Source organism: Martes martes, assembly GCF_963455335.1.
Source record: "Martes martes genome assembly, chromosome: 3".
NCBI lineage: Eukaryota > Metazoa > Chordata > Mammalia > Carnivora > Mustelidae > Martes > Martes martes.
In genome coordinates, this window is record NC_137890.1 from 101,223,554 (window position 1) to 101,248,055 (window position 24,502).

Consider the following 24,502-nt stretch of genomic DNA (forward strand, 5'->3'; position numbering starts at 1 on the left):
AGCAGAGAGCCCGATGTGGGGCTCGATCCCAGGACCCTGAGATCATGACCTGAGCCAAAGGCAGAGACCCAACCCACTGAGCCACCCAGGCACCCCCTGATTGTTATTTTAAATACACAGCTCACTTGATCCTTATCCTAAACCTCTGATGTAGTATTAGCTCCATGAGGAAGCACAGGGTCAGGGAGGCTAAGCAACTGGCCTGTGCTGGTCTCCTGGGTAAGAAGAAGCAGAGACAGGACCCCCGCCTCCAGCAGTCTGCAGGTCCACATCCACATACCTTCCACCATGCCAAGCAGCTTCCCTAAAGCACTTCCTTCCATGTGATTCCACGCATCCCATGACACCCCTCCTTCCATACTTGTTCTGTGGCATCCTCCATCGCTTCTTGGTTAACCTGTCTGTGGGGCTCTCAAGGGACAATGTGCACAGAGAACAGTAAGGGATGGAGGTAGCAGGAGTAACCAGAAAAGCCAGGGATGGAACTGGCTGGGGCCCTGGACCTCTTCGCTAGGACAGCCCTGGCAGCATCCGCTCTGAGCATGAGAACCAGAAGGGCCAAACCTGAGAAGCTGAAGAACAACAGGACCATATACGCCCAAGAGTACTGGCAGCCGAGACAGCCCTGGACCAGGAGACACGAGGCTCTGCCAGCAGCCAGCTGACCACCCCAGGAAGATCACTCCAGCTTCAGAGCCCCCACATCCCACCAAAAGGAGACACGTGCCCCCTGTCCCTTCTTACCTAAGCAGGGTGTGGCAGGGGTGAAAAGAGAAGAGGACCATGTTCTTCTCAAAGCAACCCACAGGTATAAGGCAACCACTACCCTTGAGGCATTGTCCACTCTCGCCGACCTCTAGAACCACTGCTCACACAGAGTTTCTGAGAAGGCTCTTCTAGAACCGGATTCATTAATGATCCGATGCGATCATGCGCAGCCTGCGTGGAGCAGGCTTACACCATTTAGTCATGAAGCCCCTGCAGCAGACAGCATGGATTCCGTGCTGGGGCTCCAGCTGGCCTGGCTTCTCCAGCACGACACCGATGACCTGGTGATCCCACCACGGCTCAGTCACTGTACTTTGTGGCTGGGAAATTCCAAACTGCAGAGCTTTCGTATTCAAAGCGTGCACGTCCTTGCAATGATTCTCACTCTGAAAAGGGTGCAGCTACCTTAAAAAAAAAAGCCACCCAGAAACAGGCCCAGGGTTAAGAAAATGCTGCTTCTGACAAGCCCACAGTTAAAAACAACCTGATAGAAATCATACCTACAAAGGCAGCTCTGCGTCCACAGTGTGGCTATTATAAATAACACTGCAGTAAGCAGAGGAGTGCATATAGCCTTTTGGCTTTGTGTTTTTGCATCCTTCAGGTAAATACCCAGCCGTGTGATTACTGTTTTCAACTTTTTGAGGAACTTCCATGATGTTTTGCACAGTGGCTGCACCAGCTTGCATTCCTGTCAACAGTTCATGAGGGTTCCTCCAAGCGTCCACCGATTGATAAATGGATAAAGAGGTTGTGGTGTGTATATACAGTGGAATATTACTCAGCCATCAAAAAGAATGAAATCTTGCCATTTGCAATGACATGGATAGAGGTAGAGAGTATAATGCTAAGCAAAATAAGTCCGCCAAAGACAAATACCGTATGATTTCACTCGTGTGGAATTTAAAAAACAAAATAAATGGACAAAGGAAAAGAGACAAAGCAAGAAACAGACTCTTAACTATAGAGAACAAACTAATGGGTACCAGAGGGGAGGTGGCTGGGGGATGGGTGAAATAGGTCATGGGGAATAAGGAGCGCACTTGTGATGAGCGCCAGGTGACGTATGAAAGTGCTGAATCACTACATTTTACACCTGAAACTAATCTAGCACTGTATGTTAACTACACTGGAATAAATTAAAAAAAAAAAAAAGGCATTTCCGCAACTGAGGGCAAGGGCAAAGCTGTAACTTGGATGGAAAATCATGCCATCCCGGCACTGAAGACCAGTCTCCCTGGTTTCAACCACCACAGCCATACTTTATTTGACCTATATGAAACTGCCTACCCACTCCCAACCAGGGTTTTCAAAAATGTTTAATGAGTTGCCAATTTATTCCACATTAAACAGAGGCTTCCGTTGGCTCTTGAAAACTTCCTTGAGAGCCATGGGTCCACAGCCTTGCACAGCAACTCTGCCTGGCACCACTAGAGGGCGGGCCTCCCCTCCAGGCACAGGCTTGCCACAGACAACTGCTGGCACTCAAGCTTCTCCTGCTTTCTGGACTGGCTTCTATGAGCAGCTGATTACATCCGATCTAAATTACAGCCTAATTTAGATGTGGACAAACGCTGGTGCTGAATGACCACAGGCCAGGGATTGGGGGTCTGGCTATGGCCCGCGGGCTCCCCCAAACTTCAAGAGCGGAGAGTGGGAAGCCAAAGACTCGGGATGGAAACACAGTCTGCAACCACTTGGCAGCCTTTACCCGGGCCCCCTGTGCCACTCAGCTGATCAAAGGCCTTCTCTCTGGAGATAAGAGCTCGTATACCTTTGTTATCTTTCCATAATGCTGAAGACCGAAAACCAAACCATAAAACCACCTTAATCTTTTCTTCAGGGTTCTGAGGAGATGACCATAAATGAGTCTGATTCTTAAATCCCACACCAGGACTGATAAAAGATACAGTGGGCATGAGTTCTCTAAGGACAGGGCCAGTCTGGGGGAAAATCATGGAGCTCTTCACCCTCTCGGAACCCCACGTGGGACAGGGCAACAGACATTTTCATCCTGGTGTGGCATTTCAGTTGGTGAGTTTCTTCCTTTAGGGGCATTTGCACCACACGGTGTGAGACTATTCCCAGGTAAAAATGGTTCCACCATCAGAAGAAAGACAAGGAGGGCCCCTGCAAAGGACCATGAGCACAGTGTCCGTTCCTTATCACGTTAGCCCTGCTGCAAATTAATTTTTAATGCCAGATGAATGAATGTGTCAACGAGCCTGGTGCTGAAAATTCCCACCGATAAACATTTCTTAGAGTGGAGGCATATTTCCATCCCCTGTAAAACGCAATTACCTGACTGACATCTTAATTAATCATACTTAATACTAAGATTCAGGTTCTGACAGAATGGAACATAGACTAGCAAGTTTGATGGAGGAAAAGTCCGGGATCCCAGGCCAGAGGGAAATCACAGTGAGGAGGGAAGGGTGAGGCATCGCAATCGTGAGACTAAGAACACAGAGTAGTAAACCGTACGGTTCCCCCCTCAGCTAGCTCTGCTTCCACCTGGGGCTGAAAGCCGTGCGTGGGTATCCATCCTCCCTCGCTTTCACCGAGATATTAGAGAATAAGCCTCTGGCCAGCTGTAACGACAAATAATGAAGATCCTGGCGAGTTATTAAAGGACCAGCTCTGATCTCAGTTTCAGTTGGGGGTGGGGTGGCAACTTAAAGCAGCCACTTCCGTAGCTCTCCTAAATGCAGTATCAAGTCCTACTTCATTTTAATCTTCCCCAGGAACACACGCAATACCTCGCCCCAGGAAGAATTAACGTACATTTTTCTAAAAGTGAAATGAATGGTCTAAGAATTTAGGCCTGGCATAAGATGGCGCATGAAGCCAAACTCAAATCAGATCACATCCTAAAAGAAGAGCCCATATTTTTGCATTTAAATCGCTATGCAACTTGTATATAGAGAATCATCATAATGGCAGCATCTCCATTTTTTGGTAAGTCAGCTGCCTCCTATGAAGATAACCTGATAGGAGACATTAAATCCCTTCCCCACCCCCCCGCCAGCATTCCTAAGAGGGAACAAAAGGAATCAGAGTGCAGGTAAAATAGCTCTCACCCAAAGAACAAAGCAGTCAAAGACACATTTTAATATGAAACTGTGCCCTCCAGTTTCCGCATCCAAATGTCAGTTCTGCCCCCAAAATCCAATGTGAATGGATTTATGCAAGATGCGAAAGAGAAAAATTATTATTATTATAATAATCATTGACTAGACAAAGAACAACAGATGCAAACAGCACAGACTGGATCACTCTGCTATATAAAAACATCCCATTTCTTTTCACATAGAAAACATCTTGCTTTAAAAATAGTCAAAACGCCTAAGGAGAGAGACACAGAACCCAGAACCTAGTACCACCTCAACTATGTGAAGTTTTTTTCCTCTTGCCCAGGGCTTCACTCTGCCAAGTCATTCACACTCTTCAGTGAGTTCTTCTGGCCTCCTAAAATGCTGTTTATTTTCTCTCCACCTGCCCAACTCGCTCCAATAAATCCTTTATGAGAGGTAACACGGGAGGCTAGTACCTCCAGGAAAAACTGTTAAGGAAAAGGACCTTACCACTTCTGGCAGCAGCCTAGTTGAGAGGTCATGGATGGCTTTGACCACTATACATATGGAGGACAGAAGGAATATCACCCCCAAGATGACACAGGCTCTGCAAAGAAACAAAACATTGAGAATCTTAACTGGGAGAAGTCCACTCTGCTTGTTTACACAATAATGCAACCCAAAGTACTGGTACCCAACCGTAATTCACCACATGCCCACAATGACCACCACCCCACCCCACCCCACCCCACCCCCATCTCAAAAGTGATACTGAATCATCTCTAGGATCCCAGGCCAATTTATCAGCAAAACCAACCCCAAGGGAAAAGGGCTCACCATCCTACATGATCTCAGAGCATCCCATGAAAGCTGGCATGGGAGGAATTTCAAGGACAGTAAATCCATCCCTTCGGCCTGGCAACACAATATGCCAGTTTACCTCCAGCTGGAGGGTTCAGAGTTTAATAGCCAAGAGTGAAGGCTCTGGCCTGAGACATCCCAAGCTCTATCATTTAATATGCTTGATCTTGGTCAAGCTACTCAACTTCTTTTAGCTCCACCTGTCAAATGGAAATAATATTTCCCACCTGAAGATGAAAATGAGCATCCAAATAAATAAATAAATAACCCATTGATGTGGGCCTAAACAAAGGAAAAGTCCATTCTGGATGTCTCTTCCCGATATGACGTGATAGATACCACTGTATTTTCCCAAAGACTGGAAGGAAGAATAATTTGGTGACAACAAAAGGTAGAATGTTTGTGCCAAAAGGAAGCAATTCTTTAAAAAGAAAGGAGAGGAGGGAAGGAAGAATGAGTTCAACCGAGATACCAGCACAGAAGGCGGCAGGAGGAGAACGAGGGGGTGTGGGGCAGGGGTTGGTAGGACATCTCAGGGAGCTCAGGATGTAGGAGCTTTCTCTAGCAAACCAGACGCGACAATGTGCAGGAGAAGCAAAGATGAAAAATGAAAGTAAATATGAGGAAATGATGATAGTAATACAGGAGTCAGAACACCAAATGAAAACCAAAATAGAGAAAAAATGAATGACTACCATTAGCTCTAGGTCATTCCTATCCCAACCTGATGTCCCCATCACTTGGCAGCTTCCTGAGCCCTTTTTTCTCTCACCTATCAAATCATTTTTCATTGTCCATCTTGGATTCCCTTCTCTGGGTAACAGAACAACCCAAAATTGCCCCTATAACTTTGAAGTAACACCTACTTAATTAGAATCCTAATGAGCCCATGGACAGACATGTTCCCCCAAACCTCAAAGTCAGAAATAAGCAGGTAAATAAGGCTGCTTGGAGCCCAGTCATTAGGCTTCTAATGCATACTCTAATTGTAGGTTTTAGTCTTTCAAAAACAGACAGAAAGAAAGGATCATCACAGATTAGTGCATAACACAAAATATAGAGATTGTAGGAAAAATAATGAATGGGCTGGGGATCTTGAGCAAAAAAGGACCCGGACCCATGCACAATAATGAGTGATCCGCCATGACTGCCGTACATCCCCAGAATGAGCCTGGGTTGGGGGACACACAGACTCAAGGAGGAGATAAGATAATTCAGGCAGTAAGTACTCACTAAGGCAGTGGCAGGAGGGAAGAACACTGACATGAGGCACTAAGCCTGGGGCTGGTAATCTCAGTCCTGGCAGGGCTATAGGGCAAAAGGGGCTGCAGCCAGGAGGGGCGTCATGAGGGAATGAGGTCCATCTACTGGAGGCCCTTTAGTGACGAGATAGTTGAGCAAAGCTGAAGAATCCTGGGGATCTGGGGATCGGGGGATCAGGGGATCAGTGCTCCCAAGGCACTGGCCCCCAAGACCCAGCTGTGCCCATGGGGAAGCAAGGTATGGGCCACTGTGACCAGCACTTGAAATAACCATTCCGACCTGCACACTCTGGGGAGAGGGGGTCCCATTTACAGAAAAAGAGCCTCAAGTCAAGATAGGCCTCCAATGTAAGTTGAGCTTTTCTCCATTGAAAAAATTCCTGAGCATTTGCCACAGACTCTAATTCCCTCTTTCAGATAAAGTTAACCACCAACTCAGCGCTTCTCAACCCAGGGACAAACTGCACTCACCTGGGGAGTTTTCTGAACAGTCGCCCAGGGACCGCACCAATTCAACTGTATCAGAATCTCGGGGCTGTGAACCCAAGCATCTGCATTTGTGTCAAAGCTCCCAGGCAATTCCCAGAGGCACTGGGGTTGAGAGTCCTGCAACTAGACCCAGCTGGGGCCCTGCCCTGAGGGAGCTTCACGGTAGGCACAGGAAGCCCCAGCTCCCGGACAGAAGGCAAGGCGGGAGTGGTCACCACAGCTGGTGAAGGAAGAGGTCTAATGGTCCCTACGAGATGTGCAGTGTATTTTTTTTACCAAGCAGTTTTCTCTCTCTGAGACACAGGCAGGGCAGCCACCACTTGGGTGCTAGACCTTCTACAGACAATTTATACAACATCCTCTGAGAGCCTTCATCTCCATACTTCCTTGGGGCCGGGGAAAGAAACAAAGCCAACAGTGATGCTGCAGGAACCCATTTTTTCCAGATGACTGCAGAAACACCACTATAATGCACCAAGAGGGGATCTGAATTTTGTTTACATTTCTTAAGGAGACAAACATAAAAGATGCAATGGTCTCCTTATCTTGCTCATACTATCTTGCTCATGTATCTTGAAGGAAAATTACATTACAAATCCCTTAAGGGCACGAACCCTATTTTTCCATCTCGGTATCTACAGGAGCACAGAGCAGATGCCCCATATGCATCTGGAGAATAGATGTATTTGCTAACTGATTCAGTAATTACTAGATAATTTCTAAGTGTTCCCCCCATGGAGTTTAAGGGTGCATCAGCCACTTACCAATACAAGGGGAAGGACACTCCTAATACATTAGCCAAAATGCCTATTGAATAGCCCACCTTATAAAACCACTCCAAAATGTAATGAAAATCAAAAGAAATTCATGCTTTGGTTTATTAAAGTTGAATTTTACACAAGTATAATCATATTTTCTTCAACAACATACCTGTGAATATGCTCAAAAATGTTGCAAAGCCCTGTTTTCATCTTCTTTTAAATGTGCTGCAAATTCAAACACCATAGTCACCCTTCCTTCACCACTGCTGGGAGCTTGCATGTCAAAGCTGCTCCCCCAGCCTAAACCGGCTATTATTAGCAGAGGGTGTGATGCTATTTTTTAACATTTTATTAATAATATATTGTGTTTACACAGCAGCTTTGTCCTCAGGCACTCAGAGATCTGCACAGCCGTGCATAAATGCCCCGGAGGCCACTCACCAGATCGCCGTTTCTGTTTTTCTGCTGTTTTTCAAGCTGGGAAGGAAAGAGGTGTGTTCCATAAACACAAATGGTCAAAATGGGGACGTCAAGGATTAGGAGGCTTGTCCAAGGTCACCCAAGGAGTTTGAGGTCCACTTAGAAACACAACCCGATCTCTTGACTCCCTCCCAGCAGCCAGCCCCAGTCAACCACCTGGCCACTCAAAGACTCTCGGCACCCACATCGCATCCTCACACGGCCACCACCCTGGGACTATGGTGGCCTCCAGGAGGCAGGCAAGATTTGGGTCAGAAGCCAACACTACAAATACTGCTTCTTTCTGTCACCGTGTGATGCTTCCTAGTTTAGGAGGGAGCAGAAGGGGAAGCAATGGAGGATCGCTGCCCCATCAGCATGTCATGTGGACTTCACCAGGAGAGGCTGACCTGGCCAGGAAAGGGCAATGTGTCCATGGGCCTGACAGCACTGAGCAGCCAGGTCACTGGAATGAATGCAAATTCCTTCTCTTTCCTGCCCAAACCCCAGAGGAGAAAAACACTGAGTCAGAAAGAGGCAAATGCAATGACTCCATCAACATAATCCCCTAAATGAACACCAATAGAAGTTGAATTGGAACTCCCACAGGACCACCAGTTGTCCAAGAGTGGTCCACAGAACAGCAGTATCAGCATCACCTGAGAACTTGTTAGAACAGCCAATTTTTGAGTCCACCCCAGATCTGCTGAATCAGAAACTCTGGGGATGGGGTCCAGTAATCTGTATTTTAATAAGCCCTTCCTGTGTTTCTGATGCACAGTCAAGACAGAGCCTAGAATAGTCTTCCCTAAGACACATTTAATATCCGAAAGATGACTAGTAAAATCCTGAGAAATGACTAAAGCCACTGGTCATCTCTTCTTCTTCTGCTAACGGCCACAGATTACTAATTGTGCACACCACTGCAATTCTATGAATAACCTTGTAGTAAGCATTAATATTTTTTGCCAATGAAATTACAAGGGCAAAACCTACTGACAGATACTCTCTCACAAACAAAATGATGTCAGGTTGAAAATTTGGTCCCTTGTCAATTATAGGTTTGGAGGTCTGTGATTCCCATTAATAAAGCCTGAGTCCTATACCAGTTCTAAATTATTTTTTATCAGATCCAAACAGCCAAACAGGAGAAGTTTTGTCTAGTCATCCCCTAATTTACAAAAGACCTAGAACACAGCAGCCCTGGCAATTAATCAGTTCAGTCCACAGTTTAAAGTGTCAATGTTTTATTTATCATCTTTCATCCTGATGCCCAAAGCACTTGTAATCTGGGCCATTGTTCAAATGTGAAGTAATGAAAAACAAAAGACAGGTGATGAGCACAAACATAGTACTTAGGGATGCACAGTCTCTGGTGTTATTTTATTCTAGCTAGATTCTCTCTCCCTTCATGTGCTCTGCCATTTTAAATAAAGCCAAAAAGTCCATTTGAAGAAAGGAAAAAGGGAAGAAGAAAGTGAGGAATGAGCCACGTCTCATTTTCTATAATGCCTACACCAAACACTAATTCAAGACCACCATCTTCCTCCTTCCCTTTATTCTCCTAAGCTCTAGATCCCACCTCCTTTCACACCGACATTCCCATCTCTCTTCTCTACCTTCGTCCTCATCCATCTGCTACACAGTGAATAGGCTGTAGTGTGAATGGTTCCTCAGACCAGAGGTCTCCAGGAAAGCGGTCCATACACTCGCCATGGTAAGATCGTCCATCTCCTCAGTGTGTAACCACCAACTCACATGTAACCACCTTCCTCAACAAATGGCCCTTTGTTTATATCTGTATGAATGTACAACCTAAGACCCGCCAATTAAAATCTCACTTACACAGGACTGTTTTTCTTAGCTTCAATGGTAAAGACAAAATTCAACATGAGGGATTTATAAGAGAATTAGATTCTACAACAATGCAGTACAATAGAATTTTCTGTGATGATGGAGTGCTCTATTTCTCACTGTCCAGTATGGTAGCCACTACCCACATGTGGCTACTGATTCTTCAAATGTAGCTAGAGCAACTGAAGAAATGGAATTTTCATTTTAATTACTTTCAATTAATTATAATTTAAATGGGCGCATGTAGACAGTTACGTATCAGCCGATGGAGCTCTCAAGGTTGTGCTGAAAATACGGATTCATCAGTGCATATGTACATAGCTATGTTGTCTCTATCTATCTGTCCTCTCTCTATATTTTCTCAATAAGAAGGAAAGAAAAATGAAGAAAGAGAGGAAGGGAAGATAGGGGAGAGGGAAGGAGGGAAGGAGGGAAGGAGAGAGGAAGGGAGGGAAACCCAAAAGCTACTCATCAGGATCAGGTAAATTTATGTGGGCTGGCAGCCTCTGCTGTTGCACAGGAGCACCATGCCTTTAGTATTCTCTGCTAATGAATGCATCACTTCCTTCCATCCAGTAAACTCCTCCCATTCCCTGGGTTCACAGGCCAAGTCTCACTCTTGTTCTCACCTATTGTCAGCCATCACAGCCACAGCTACTGCTCCACCAGGGACAACTGCATTTTTTTTTTTTAGAAGGGGATTTGTACTTCAGTCATTCACATTTTAAGGTCTACATGCCAAGCCTTGAAGTTAAGGAAAACATAATCTATTTGCAGTCTCCGGAGAGCACAAATGTAGGATGGAAACTTGAAAATCATCACAGGAAGTTATTACTTATGAATGTGAAAATGGGCAAGAAACAAAATGAACATAGTAACGTCGTGAGATACAACCTGGGGACAGAGTGGGAAGGAAAGAGGACTCTGCAGTGTGACATTTACTTTTTTTAATATTTTTTGAAAAGTATTTATTTGAGAGAGAGAGCGCATGAGTGAGGAGAGGGGCAGAGGGAGAGGGAGAAGCAGAGTCCCCGCTCAGCAGGGAGCCTAGTGCAGGGGTCGATCCCAGGACCCTGAGATCATGACCTGAGCAGAAGGCAGACGCTTAACTGACTGAGCCACCCAGGCACTCCTGCAACGTGACATTTAAGCTAGGTCTAGAAGAATGGACAGGAATCATTAAGCAGAAAAAAATGGAAGGCTAGGGAGGACATTCCATGCCGAGGGGACACTTTGTGAGCAAAAGCATGAAGACCTAGCACTGTGGGGCCCTGCTTCAGTGAAAATGCAAAGTAGAGGTGCTACACATGGATATATTCATGCTATTAAAGACAGATCACGTGTTAGTCCACAAAACAAGTCCACAAAACAAATCTAGTAAATCTGGAGTCATATCATGCATCTTTATTGACCAAAATGAGATGAAACTAGAAGTTAATTACAAGAATACAAGTGGAAAAAACACAACCACGTGGAGGCTAAACATGCTATTAAGCAACCAATGGGTCAAGAAAGAAATCAAAAAGGAAATTTAAAAAAACACCCAGATACAAATGGAATTAGAAACACAATGGTTCAAAATCTTTGGGACACAGCAAAAGCAGTTCTGAGAGGCAAGTGTATAGCAATACAGACCTACCTCAAAAATTAAGAAAAATCTCAAATCACAAATAAACAACTGAACTTTATACCTAAAGGAACTAGAAAAGTCCACAGTTAGTAAAAAGAAGGAAATAATAAAGATCAGAGTTGAAATAAATTAAATAAAATCCAAAAAATGAAACTAAGAGCTGATCATTTGAAGAGATAAACAAAATTGATAAATCTTTAGCCAGATACATCAAGAAAAAAAAAAGACTTAAATAAAATCAGAAATGAAAGAGGAGAATTTACAACTTATACTACAGAGATTCAAATAATTACAGACAATACTAAGAAAACTTATATGCCAGGGTGCCTGGGAGGCTCAGTGGGTTAAAGCCTCTGTCTTCGGCTCGGGTCATGATCCCAGGGTCCTGGGATTGAGTCCCACATCGGGCTCTTTGCTCTGTGGGGAGCCCGCTTCCTCCTCTCTCTCTCTGCCTGCCTCTCTGCCTACTTGTGATCTCTGTCTGTCAAATAAATAAAATCTAAAAAAAAATTAAAAAAAAAAAAAACAAAAAACTTATATGCCAACAAATTGGACAACCCAGAAGAAGTAGATAAATTCATAGAAACATACGATCTTACAAATTTGAATCATGAAGAAATAAGAAAACATGAACAGATTACTAGTAACAGCACTGAAATAGTAATCAAAAATTCCCAAAAACCAAAGTCCAGAACCAGATGGCTTCCTAAGAGAATTTCACCAAACATTTAAAGAAGAGTTAATACCTTGTACACCTGAAACCAATATAACACTGTATGGTAACAATACTGAAATTAAAAAACTCAGTAAAATTTTAAAAAGGATGAGGAAAAGAGGCTTTGGAAAAGCAGGGGGGGATAAAGAACTAATAACTATTCTTCTCAAACCATTCCAAAAAATAGAAGAGGAAGGGATACTTTCAAATTCACTTCATAAGATCAGCATTGCCCTGGTAACAAAACCAAAGACACTACCAAAAACAAAACAAAACAAAAAGTTATAGGCCAACATCTCTGAGGAATATAAATGCAAAAATCCTCAACAACATATCAGTAAACTGAATTCAACAATGCATTAAAAGGATCATTCTTCATGATCAAGTGAGATTTATTCCAGGAATGCAAGAGCGGTTCAATATGCACAAATCAACAGTATGACAGACCACATTAACAAAGTTAGGGTAAAAATCATATCATCATCTCAGTAGATGCAGGAAAAGCATTTGACAAGATTCAATATCCATTCATGATAAAAACACTCAATAAAGTGGATTTAGAGGGAACATACCTCAATATGATAAGGGCCACATACGACAGACCTATAGCTAACATACTCAATGGTGAAATGCTGAAAGTGTTTCCTCCAAGATCAGAAACAAGACAAGGATGTCTACTCTCACCACTTTTATTCAACATAGTACTGGAAGCCCTATCCATAGCAATCAGTCAAGAAAAAGAAAAGGCATCCCAATTGGTAAGAAAGAGGAAACTGGGGCACCTGGGTGGCTCAGGGGGTTAAAGCCTCTCCCTTCAGCTCAGGTCATGATCCCAGGGTCCTGGGATCGAGCCCCGCATCAGGCTCTCTGCTCCACGGAGAGCCTGCTTCCTCCTCTCTCTCTGCCTGCCTCTCTGCCTACTTGTAATCTCTGTCTGTCAAATAAATAAATAAAAAATCTTTAAAAAAAAAAAAAAAAGAAAGAAAGAGGAAACTGTCACTAACTGCACATGATACTATATAGAGCAATCCTAAAGACTCTACCAAAAAAAAAAAAACCTCTTAGAAATAATAAATTAATTCACTAAAGTTGCAGGATACAAAATTAATACATAAATCTGTTGTGTTTCTATACACTCATAATGCAGTGGCAGAATGAGAAATTAAGAAAAACAATCCCATTTACAATTAAATAAAAAAGAATAAAATATCTAGGAATAAATTTGACCAAAGATGTGAAAGATATATATTTTGAGAATCATTAGACAATGATGAAAGAAACCAAAAACAACGTAAATAATGTAACAACAACATAAATAAACCATGCTCATGAACTGGAAGACTATTGTTAAAATAGCCACATTACTCAAAGCAATCTACAGAGTTAATGCAATCCCTATCAAAATGCTAACAGCATTTTTCAGAGAGCTAGAAAAAATACTCTTATAAACTATATGGAACCACACATACCTCAAATAGCCAAAATAATCTTTAGAAAGGAGAACTAAGTTAAAGGCATAACGATCCCAGATTTCAAAATGAACTACAACACTGTAACAATCAAAAGAGTATGGTACTGGCACAAAATCAGACATACAGATCAACAGAACAGAATATAGAACCTAAAAATAAACCCAAGCTTGAATGGTCAATTAATGTACAAAAAAGAAGGCAAGAATATAAAATGGGGAAAAGAAAGTCTCTTCAGTAAATGGTTTTGGGAAACCTGGATGGCTACATGCAAAAGAATGAAACTGGACCATTTTTTACACCATACACAAAAACAAACTCAAAATGAATTAAAAACCTAAATGTAAGACTTGAAACCATAAAGCCACTTAAAAGAAAACACAAGCAGTAAATTGCTGAACATCAGCTTTAGCAATATTTCTCTGGATCTGCCTCCTCAAGCAGGGGAAACAAAAGCAAAAATAAATAATTGGGACTACATCCAACTCAAACATTTTGCACAGTGAAGGAAAATATCAACAAAAGGGTAACATATTGAATGGGAGGAGGTATTTGCAAATGATATATCCAATAAGGGGTTAATATTCAAAATATACAAAGAACTTATAGAACTCAACACTAAAACAAAAACAAAAACAAAACACACCATACTCCAATTAAAAATGGGCAGATGACCTGAACAGACATTTTCCAAAGAAGACATCCAGATGGCCAATAGACACATGAAAAGATGCTCAACATCACTCATCACCAGGGAAATGCAAATCAAAACCACAGTGAGAATATCACCTCATACCTGTCAGAATGGCTAATAATCAAAGAGACAAGAAAAAACAAGGGTTGGTGAGGATATGGAGAAAAGAGAACCCTCCTACACTGTTGGTGGCAACGCAAGCTGGTGCAGCCATTGTGGAAAATGGTATGGAGGTTCCTCAAAAAAATTAAAAATAGAGATACCATATGATCTAGTAATTCTACTTCTATTTACCCAGAGAAAATAAAAACACTAATTTAAAAGATATATGCAACCCTATGTTTACTGTAGCATTATTTACAATATCTAACATATGGAAGCAATTTAAAGACCCATCAACAGATAAATAAGTAAAATGTACTACACACACACACACACACACACACACACACACACACACACACAGGAATATTATTCAGCCATAAAAAAGGGAATGAAATCTTGCAATTCACATAACATGGACAGACCTAGAGAGTATAATGCTCGGTGAAATGGGTCAGTCAGAGAAAGACAAACACCATATGCTTTCACATCCATGTGGAATCTCAAAACAAAAAAAGCAGGAACAGACCATTAAATACAGAGAACTAGTAGCTGCCATGAGGGGAGGGAATGGATGAAATAGACAAAGGAGATTAAGAGATACAAACTTCCCAATATAAAGTCAGTCAGTCACGGAGATGAAAAATACAGCACAGGGAATATAGTCAGTAATACTGTAATAACTTTGCATGGTGACAGATGGTAACCACACTTATCATGGTGAGCATTTTGTAGTGTCTATAATTGTCAAATCACTGCATTGTATGCCTGAAACTAATATCGTATGTCAACTGTACTTCAATTTTAAAAATTTTTTTAATTTAAAAAAAGGGGGGGAGAAGGGGATATTCCTGGAGCATTTGGCCTAAGGAGAGCAGCAATGCAAGTGCCACATGAAGAATGTCCCTCTGTGTCCTGAAAGTCCCCCCAAGATGGCAGGTGCAAAACCAAGGCTCTTAGATGGTGCATGGCCCGGAGTGTTGTATTTAATAGGTACATATTTCAATACACAGTAGGGAAAAACCTAATTATCACCACAAGCCTTCAAAGATATTATTCCTTAGGGGAAAATTAAGGTTACATTTAGGTAAAAATTCAGCAGATAACAGCATAGGTGATATGCAGATAGGGCGAAGGTCATCAAGGTGAAATACATTTCTGAGTGACGACAGGAAGTCACTGGAGGAGCTTAAGCAAGGAAGACACACGCGTCCTCTGTGCTTCACAAAGACCCTCTGACTGTGGGTGGGTTTGACAGGAGTGAAGGGAAACAAACTAGAGGCAGCGGATCAGCTGGGACACAATGCTGGCGGCCCAGAAAACAAAGTGATGACTCCCCACACAGGGACCAGGACAGCCGAGAGGGATCGACAGGCAAAGACAGGGGCCTAAACTGATGGAACTCGGAAACCAACTGGACCCGGACAGTGGGTAAGGACACAAGGACAACCCTGATTTTGAGACTGGCGGAAAGAGGAGAGGTAGTAAGCGTTTCTGAGTAGGTAGTGTGAGGCTGAAGTGGGGGCTGGCAGGGTCTCCTGGGGACTCGCTAGGCTTGAGGAGGAAAGCCCAGACAGCCAGATACCCTGAGCCTAGCCAGAGAGGCAGCTCCTGAGCCTGGCCTCCCGAAGCCATTCTCTTGGAGCCCCCACACCTCATACTGTTGTTTCTGGGGTGTGGAGAGGTGGAGGGAAAGACAGGAAGAGAAAGCAGCTGCCCTAATAGTTGCCAAACCCTACCCAGTATCCATGCTTCCAACAGACACTGCAAGGGGACTGCGTGCTGTCACTCACGACCCAGGCTCTTTCAACCCATCAACCAACACCAATCAACACCTATTAAGGTCTAGTGCAAGGATTCAGCAGCAAACAAGAAAGTAATTCCTTGCTCTCATGGAGCTTACACAACAAGAGTCAGACAATAAGAAGGTGAGCAAATAAGCCCGGGATGCAGAGAGCAGCATAAAGGAAGAGAATGACGAATGTTATTTTATACACAGTAGTCACGCTTCTCTCTGATGACAGGACATCTGACCAAAGACCTAGAAGAAAGGAGAGTGAGCTGTGCAGCTACGTGGGAAGAGCACTGTGGACCGAGGGAACAGAGGGCAGAGGCTCCCATGCAGGAGGGAACTGGGCTTATTCAGTGAAGAGCGATGAGGCCAGCATGGCTGGAATACAGCATCCATGCAGGGCCTCAAGGTCATACCCAGGCCTGGGGCCTTTTCTCTGAGTGGGACAGGAAACCAACAAAGGATTCATCAAAGAAATGACATAAATAGGATGGTGATGGCCATGCTGTTGCTAACAGGCCAACGGAAGCAGGGAGACCAAAGGGAAGGTAACTCCACAATGAACCTCAGAAGAGATGATGCTAGCAGAGGGCAGAAGTGGAGGTGAGGAGGGGCTGGTTTCCACCGGTTCCTGTGAGATCCAAGGCAGCTCTGCTGCTGTTTCACGATTTTCACCTGAGTGAAATAAGCAGTGGACTGGTGGGTCTTAGAAAGATTTTAAAAGGATTTTCAGGGTGAGCCTCTGTTTTTCAAGAGAATAAGAACGTTCAGAATCACTACTTAGGCAAACTGGTTATTCAAAGTGAGCCACATAAGAATTTTCCATGTCAGATCAATTATCAATTTCAACTTTTTCTTAAATATTTACTCAATGCATAACTACTTGTCTATGCACAGAACATGATAACAGCCTCTACAGAAAACATAGGGGAAAGAGAGGCTTGCTTTTCCCTTCATACCCCATCATGCTTTCTGTGTATTTTTTAAACAATGCGCAAGTACCACCTATTAAAATAAGCACTATGTCAATCTTGAGACTGAGGGAGCTATTTCCTAGGGTTTACCAAGTGCTCAAAAGCCTGCTATGCACTAGACAGGATGACAAGATACTCCTTTTCCTCAAAGGGTAGAGAAAGGTGGCATTTAAATCACACAGGCATCTTCTAGAGGAGATTTGAGGTGACTTTGAAAGAACCGAAAGAAGCTGGTTTGGTAAGCAGAAGTGACAAGTATAGTCCTGGAAAAGGGAAGTATGTGCAAAGTCATATCAGAATTCACTTGGTCAGCACATTTTCACTACAAACCCATTTTGTGCCAGGCACCGTTCTAGGGAGCAAATCATGCAGAACATGCGGTGAGAAGCTGCCAGGTGGAGGCAAGAGCAAGGCTCTGAGGCAGAGGACTGCTTGAAGTGATCCAGGAACATCAAGCCAGCCAATGGGCTGAAGAGGAGTGAGGAAGAGGGCAAGTGGTAGAGGTGAGGTCAGAAGATAAGGGTCATGAAAGCTCTCAGAGTCACTGAAAGGATTTAGGGTTTTTGTTTTTTTTTAAGATTTTATTTATTTGAGAGAGAGAGTGAGAGAGAGCATGAGAGGGGAGAAGAATACTCCCTGTGGAGTTGGGAGCCCGATGCGGGACTCGATCCTGGGACTCCAGGATCATGACCTGAGCCGAAGGCAGTTGCTTGACCAACTGAGTCACCCAGGTGCCCAGGATTTAGGGTTTTAAAAAGATAGGAAGCCCCTGGAGGTTCTGACTTGGGGATGCCATGATGTTATGCGTTCTAACAGGATCACTCATGCCTGGCTAAGACAACCAGGGAGAGCAGTTGAAGGTCGTGCAGTGACACAGGTGAGAGTGACAACTGATGGGTCCCGGACCAGGACCGAAGCATGGAAGGGGTGAGCCATGGGACATACTCTGATTTCAAGTTTTGGTCTGGTCACGGATACACTTTGAAGGTACCATTGACAAGTTTTAATCAGATACAGTTTGAAGTAAACAAGACTCAGTGATTCAAGGTTTGTGACCTATAAAAAATGAAGGATGGAGATGCCATTTCCTGAGCTAGGGAAGACCACAAGAGATGCAGGTTTCTTTGGGAGGTGGCAGGGGGGATCAGGAGTTCAGTTTGGGACATGCTAAGTTTGGAATGTCTGCTAGGCATCCAAGTGGAGGTGTTGCAAAGGTGTTGGAGATAAAAAGTTTAGTTTCAGAGAAAAGTTCAAGTGGGAACATAAACTGGAGTCATCAGCACACATTGTATTTATAACCTTGAAAGTAGACGAGATCAGTTTTTCAAGAATCCCAAGTGCCCGAGTAAGGCTGGAGTTAATGATCCATGAAAGGTCCTAGCCAGGAAGCTGGGCAGGAAGGAGGGCAAGGGTCAACACTGAAGAACCTCACGTACCAAGCCAAGGTGTAGACCCTATCTTCGGAAAACCATGCAGAGCCCATGACTGCTTTGAAAATGGTGGAGTAAGAGGATTAGATTTGCATTTTCAATAGCTGACTCGGGCGGTCCCATCGTGAACATCTGCTGGGGCAGCTTGGCACCATTCGCATTCTCCTTCCAGTGGTAGCAGGCCTCAATCCTCCATTCCAACCTCACTGTCCTCAAGGGGAGAACTGACAGTAAATGCACCCTGCCCTTGAACCAAGTCACCCAGCCCAAGCTTGGGCTAATCAGATAGTCTTCCACTGGACTTTGGATCCATGATAAATAATAAGAACCAAAAACAGAGATGCTTCATCCCACTGTAGAGATGACTGGAGGTCAAGCTCAGCTGGGACTCGACCCAAGTGGTTAACCAACACCCCCGCCCCCCGGGTAGTCAGGCTTCCTGCAGAGCAGCTGACTCCCCTAGAGCAAGTGTTCCCTGAGAATCAGGCAGAAGCTGCCAGGGCTTCCTTGGAAGTCATGCAGCATCTTTCCAGAGCACTCTGTTGGTTACAAGTGGCCTCCTGAAACTAAAGGGAGGGGAGAGAGATGCCACCTCTTGATGGGAAAATGACAGGAGAATATTGGGGAAGGCCACATACTAGGTTAGTAAATCCTTTGTTTCTGGAGACTTCCTTGCACAAGGGTCAAGACAGCTCATGCTGAGAGCCAGGTTCTGCACAGCAGGAGACAAGGGGATGGAAATCAGAAGAAACGAAAGAGGTCAATTCCCAGTAGGCCCGTGGTAGCTCGTATCATTGTTCTCAAAAACTTGATTCTACACGTTCCTTCTCTTCCATGTGCCTCTCAACACTTCTGTGTAGGGGAATTATGCATCCCACCCACTGGCCGGCCTGGACATGGTGTTCGCTTTGGCCAACAGAATGTGAGTAGAGGTGCCTTACACCACATACGCCACTTCTGAGCAAGAGCTCTGCACGGTTGGCTCGGCCCTGTTCATCCTGTGAAATAAGCAGGGCAATGCTCAAGGAGGCGCTCTTTCCCCAGCCCAAGACCTGGAAAAAGGATTCATGTGGAGCAGGGCTACCATCAGACCTTGGCTTAAGTGGGAAATGACTGAGAAATTAGTATTTGTGCTTGAAGTCACTGAGATCTGGAAGGTGTTTGTTATTGCAGCAAAACTGACAGACCCAAGCAAGGTTCTTGAAAGAGAAAAGTTCGATGTTAGCAGCAGGGCACCCGGGTGGCTCAGTCAGTTAAGTGTCTCACTCTTGATTCCAGCTCAAGTCATGATCACGGGGCATGGGGTCAAGTCCACATAGGGCTCCGTGCCCAGTGGGGAATCTGCTTGAGAGTCTCTCTCCCTCTGTCCCTCCCTCTTCTCCTCAAGAAATAAATAAATATTAAAAAAAACAAAAACAAAAACAAAAAAAACACCTATCTCCAAAAAGCAGCACCTAGAGCTGGAGCAGGTCGCTGGCTGTTAAGAATCATGACAGAATAAACTGTCAGAGGGCAGCCTTATTGCTGCAGACAGGAATCCACTCAAGGTTTAGCCCACCCTGAAAAGCAGACCATCCCAGGGTCACAGATACGTCCAGAAACCCACTTCTGAACGAACACTCTCACTGACTCAACAAACACACATATACAAGGCTGGAAGCCCCCGATGAGCCCTGGAACTCCCACCCTGGGCAGAGGCAGCGGGCCCCAACCCTACTCTTCCTTCTCTGTGGGAAGTGACACCTACAGGACACACGCTTATCAGCACGATGCGGTCAACTGAATCTTTTATTTCTTTTCATCCCTCAAAAATACTCTCTCATTTCCTCAGTAACGTATTCTCCAGCGTTGCTAGCCTACTTGATTATGGTATTTAAAGTAATTGGCTTAAACCATGCATTCCCTTTGATCCACTCCTGGGAATCTATCCCTAAAGGACAAGCATTCTGCAGAAGAATGTTCATAGCAGCATTATTTATATTTAAAAGTGCTGAAGTTCAATGTGCCACAAGAGGTGCGGAAAAGTACCCATGAGACATCAATTCAGTAGACTGTTAAGTGCCATGTAAGAGCCTTTTGTCAAAAAGAAAAAGGGTCCAAATGATAAAATAATAAGGGAAACAGCAGGATAGAAAATCTTACGTATACAGATTAGAAATACATAATACAAATTAATCTAATCTAGGCTGGAGGAATATTTGGGGCAGAAAATACGCTAAAAAGTAACAACTGTGAAAAGATGGGACTTTCTCCCCTTTTACTCTTCTGTATGCTGTACTTTTACAATGAAAAGAAAGTTTCTAAAAATGCCTTCTCCAGCTACATCACACTTAGCATTTCCTTTTATTGTATCCTGGTGAAGACGACAAATGCTGCTCTCTACCAAGTCTCAAGCTTGGTGCAAATTCATCAGGTTTTAACTGGGCGTCTCCTGTGGGTCCTGCACCGTGAGGGGATGTAGGCTGATGCTGTGCTCTTGGGGGGTGGGGGATACGACACTGTTGCTGAGACAATGTAGTACGCTTCTACCCCCACTCAACTGTGCATGTCTCCTTCTCCAAGACACGGAATTTTTCAATTATGAGTAAGATAGGAATGGTAAAAACATTTTTAAAAATACGACTTCCCTCCCAAAATTGTGAACATAAATAAGATGATGGATAAAATGCTGCATGTCCGTAGGATGATACTGAACGTAAGTAAAATGCTAAAGATAATGTTCCTAATTTGATTCTGTAGCACTTTCTTCCATATCTGGGACTTCTGGTAAAACCCACTATTTAGCACGCCCTGTCTGAAGCTCAATCTTAGGGCCAAGTTCTATGGATGCGAATGATCTGGGGCAAACACCCCCTGGCATGTGGGCAAGAGTTTGTGACTTTCAGAGAACTCTCTGGACCTTATGGGTTTCTCCTCAATGCTGCCTCTGACACGTTAAAAGCGCTGAGAGAGAGGGATTCTGGGAGAGAGTGGAGGAAGGCCTTGGAAAAGTCCACAGCCTGACCAGGATTGTAAAGAATGTTGATAGTTGAGTTGGAACTCAAATCCAGATCTGGGCCTTGAAACGTAGACAAGCTGGAACTTTCCTTAGGTGGGTGTTCTGTCCATTTTTCACACACACACATATGTTGCACAGTTTTATATCTAGAATGTTTTAACTTAAACAGTAGTATTGTTGGAGTCATTGTGTTGGGGGTGGGGCTCAGTAGTCCTGGGTTCTAGATCTATCTTTGCCACTAATTTAGGGAAAAATACAAAAATAGTAAAACCTCTCTAGAGTTCAGTGTCCTTATTAGAAATTTAGCAACTTCGACTTAAGTACTAAGGTCCTGACATTCTAAAAATCTAGTCTAAAGGTAGCAGTGGGAATTCTGGCTCACTAAAGATTTTTATTTAATTTTTAATTTTTTTTAAAATTTGACCAACAGAGATCACAAGTAGGCAGAGAGGCAGGCGTGGGGGGTGGGGGGGAGAAGCAGGCTCCCAGCCGAGCAGAGAGCCCGATTTGGGACTCGATCCCAGGACCCCGGGATCATGACCTGAGCTGAAGGCAGAGGCTTTAACCCACTGAGCTACCCAGGCGCCCCAAGATTTTTATTTTAAATCAATCGGGTTGAGACACAGATTTATTTGTATAACTAAAATGTAAGTGAACAGTAGGTATTATTTACCTACTAGCAAGTTAGGAGAAAAAAAATACAAGTTTCACACTAAGCAATGTGTGAATTATGGACTTCCTTTCATATATTACTCCAGAACTGTCAGATGGCCCAAAAAAAAAAAAAGAAAAGAAAAGATTCACCATGTTTTTAGCTGAATCTTACTTATTTCTGCAACTTCTTTGTGACCTATACACTCTACTATTTTGAAGGGCTGACATTTCCCAGAGTAAGAGAGAAAAAAATAGATAATACAAAAAGAGAGTATTTTAGAAGAAAATGTTATTCATCCACTGAGTTGGGGCACTGGTTTTCTAAACAGAAAAATGATTTTTAATTATTTGAATATTAAAATACTACAGCCTCACTCTATTATAACTTGGGAAAAGCACATTAACGATTAATCCTAAAGCCCTTGCCCGAAGGAGCCAGTTCTTAAAAATTCTGAAACTTGGAGCTACACCGCTATCCCTTATTAGATTCACAAAACATGAAGACTTCCCTTTAATACACAGATCTGCACTTACATGGGCCACTGATTTGGTCCCTAAATCACACACCCCACCGCCGTAATAGACAAGCACCAGTGTTTACACACCCGTTATCATCCTGCCTAGCTTAGGAATGGAGAAATCAAGGAGCCTAAATATAACGTGCCATAGTGCTGAGTAAGTACAAGGACAACTCAAAGTAAACACAGGGTGGGAACGCCTGGAATACTGAAAGGTCTAGGAGGTGCCGTGGATGGTCTGGAAGCCACCCTCCATCCCCTGGGCCAGCTCAGGCTGCAGTTGTTGCCCCAAGGAATGGCTCCGTGCTCTCCGACAGGGCCCCAGCCCGGGGTGGCAAGTGCTACACTTCTCAGAGGATGGTGGCATCCAGCGCCCACCACAGAAGTAGCCACAAGACCCCATCTTCACTGGCTTTTCCTTCCTCCCAGTCTACTCCACCCTCCCCCTCCACCCTTTCCTCTCTGCTCTGCTCCCTGGGATCATTCCTAGAATCACTGCTGCATCAACCACCTGCACCCAGGTTCTCAGAGAGAACATGGAAAATGAACTCAGAGTCTGACCGCCCACATCCACAGGAGCAAACCGGATGTGGATCCCGGACAGCAGCGTCAACACTCTCCCATTTTTGTGGAGGAAATCTGCCCAGGGCCCTCAGAACTGGGCCACTCTTCCAGACTCAAATGTCCAACCAATTGGGCACAACGGTTCAAGGAATTTATCATTCCCTATAATCCTGTAAGCAACTCCCAGATCTAAAAGCAAGGCTGTGAGTACCCCAAAGTCAATACAAGGGAGAATGTCCCCCTCTGAGTCATTCCATATCTGCCTCTGGAAGCCACTGCCTCCCCCTCCACTGGCAGCAGTCAGGAAGATCTGGTGTGGCGCCGGACTCCAATCAGCAGAGAAAACAGCTGCGTCTCTCTGCGGGCAAGGAGGCAGAAACAGGACGGAGACAGAGTCGGGAGCTTCCCTCAGCCAGATGAACACAGAGTCTGGCCACTAGTCCCCCCTGATGGCTGACACCGTCCTGAAGGGCAGGGATGACCTGAGGGCTCAGTCATCTGGAAAAGCTCAATCGGAAAGGCAGAAAGGAGAGTGACATAAGCAATCTCTAAAACACAGGAACGCCCACCGCACGGGAGCAACTAGAGTGAGAAGCAGGGGTGTGGAACCATGTGCCGAATGGCATTCAGGGCCGTGTTCTGGCACCAAGTAGAGGTAAAGACAGTTCACATGACCAGTCCCACCCTCAGCATACTCATGTGAAAGGCAAACTCTCATGCCAGTGTAAAGGGCGGTAGCAGAGGGAAAAAACCTTGTCATAATTTATCCAACTACTACCTTAGAAAAGGAAGGAAGGGACCATTTTTTTTTTTTAAGATTCTATTTTCAAGTAATCTCTACACCCAACATGGGGCTCACACAACCCCAAGATTGAGAGTCACATGCTCCACCAAGTCCAGGTGCCCTGGACAGGACAATTTTAATAAGACAGCCTATCACTCTGTAGTTGACAGAGCCACACATTCCCCCAAAAAGAGAATCAAAGCAATGTCCTAAAAATGACCAAATGGTCAATTCATTAGTTGAGGACATGGACCGCTCTCGCCAGGACTGATCATATCTGTCTTCTGTGAAATCCAGCATAATGAATGCCCTGAGTGCCAGCAGCGCCCATGAGGGACCCGCTGAGCCCCCTGCCCGGAGGCAGAAGACCAGGGCTCCAAGCGTGGGCTCCCGAATGGGCATCTGGTTACTCTGCAGCGTCAGCACTTACTGGCAATTTATGACCTCGGGAGAGCTACTTTACCTCTGTCTGCCTCATTTCTACCATCTGTGTAATGGGACAGCAGTACAAATGTTGTGAGTTAATTCATGTATAGAGCTTATAAGCACAGTGCCGAGCACAGAGTTTACAAAATCCTAAGTGAGTCATTTTGGATGATGCAAAAAATGTAACTGATCCAAATGCAAACTCCTCTCCTGTTCTTGGCTCA

The 24,502-nt window shown here is 44.3% G+C and overlaps 1 protein-coding gene across 1 annotated transcript in view; it reads right to left on the reverse strand.

Moving 5' to 3' along the window:
• Positions 1 to 24,502, reverse strand: part of TMEM163 (transmembrane protein 163) — a gene marked incomplete at its 5' end in the record, with an annotated part of 224,942 nt that overhangs the window by 36,372 nt on the left and 164,068 nt on the right. Inside the window, one exon of the mRNA XM_080798828.1 lies at positions 4,353 to 4,449. Coding sequence (XP_080654954.1) covers positions 4,353 to 4,449 — 97 coding nt within the window. The remainder of the gene's footprint in view (positions 1 to 4,352; positions 4,450 to 24,502) is intronic.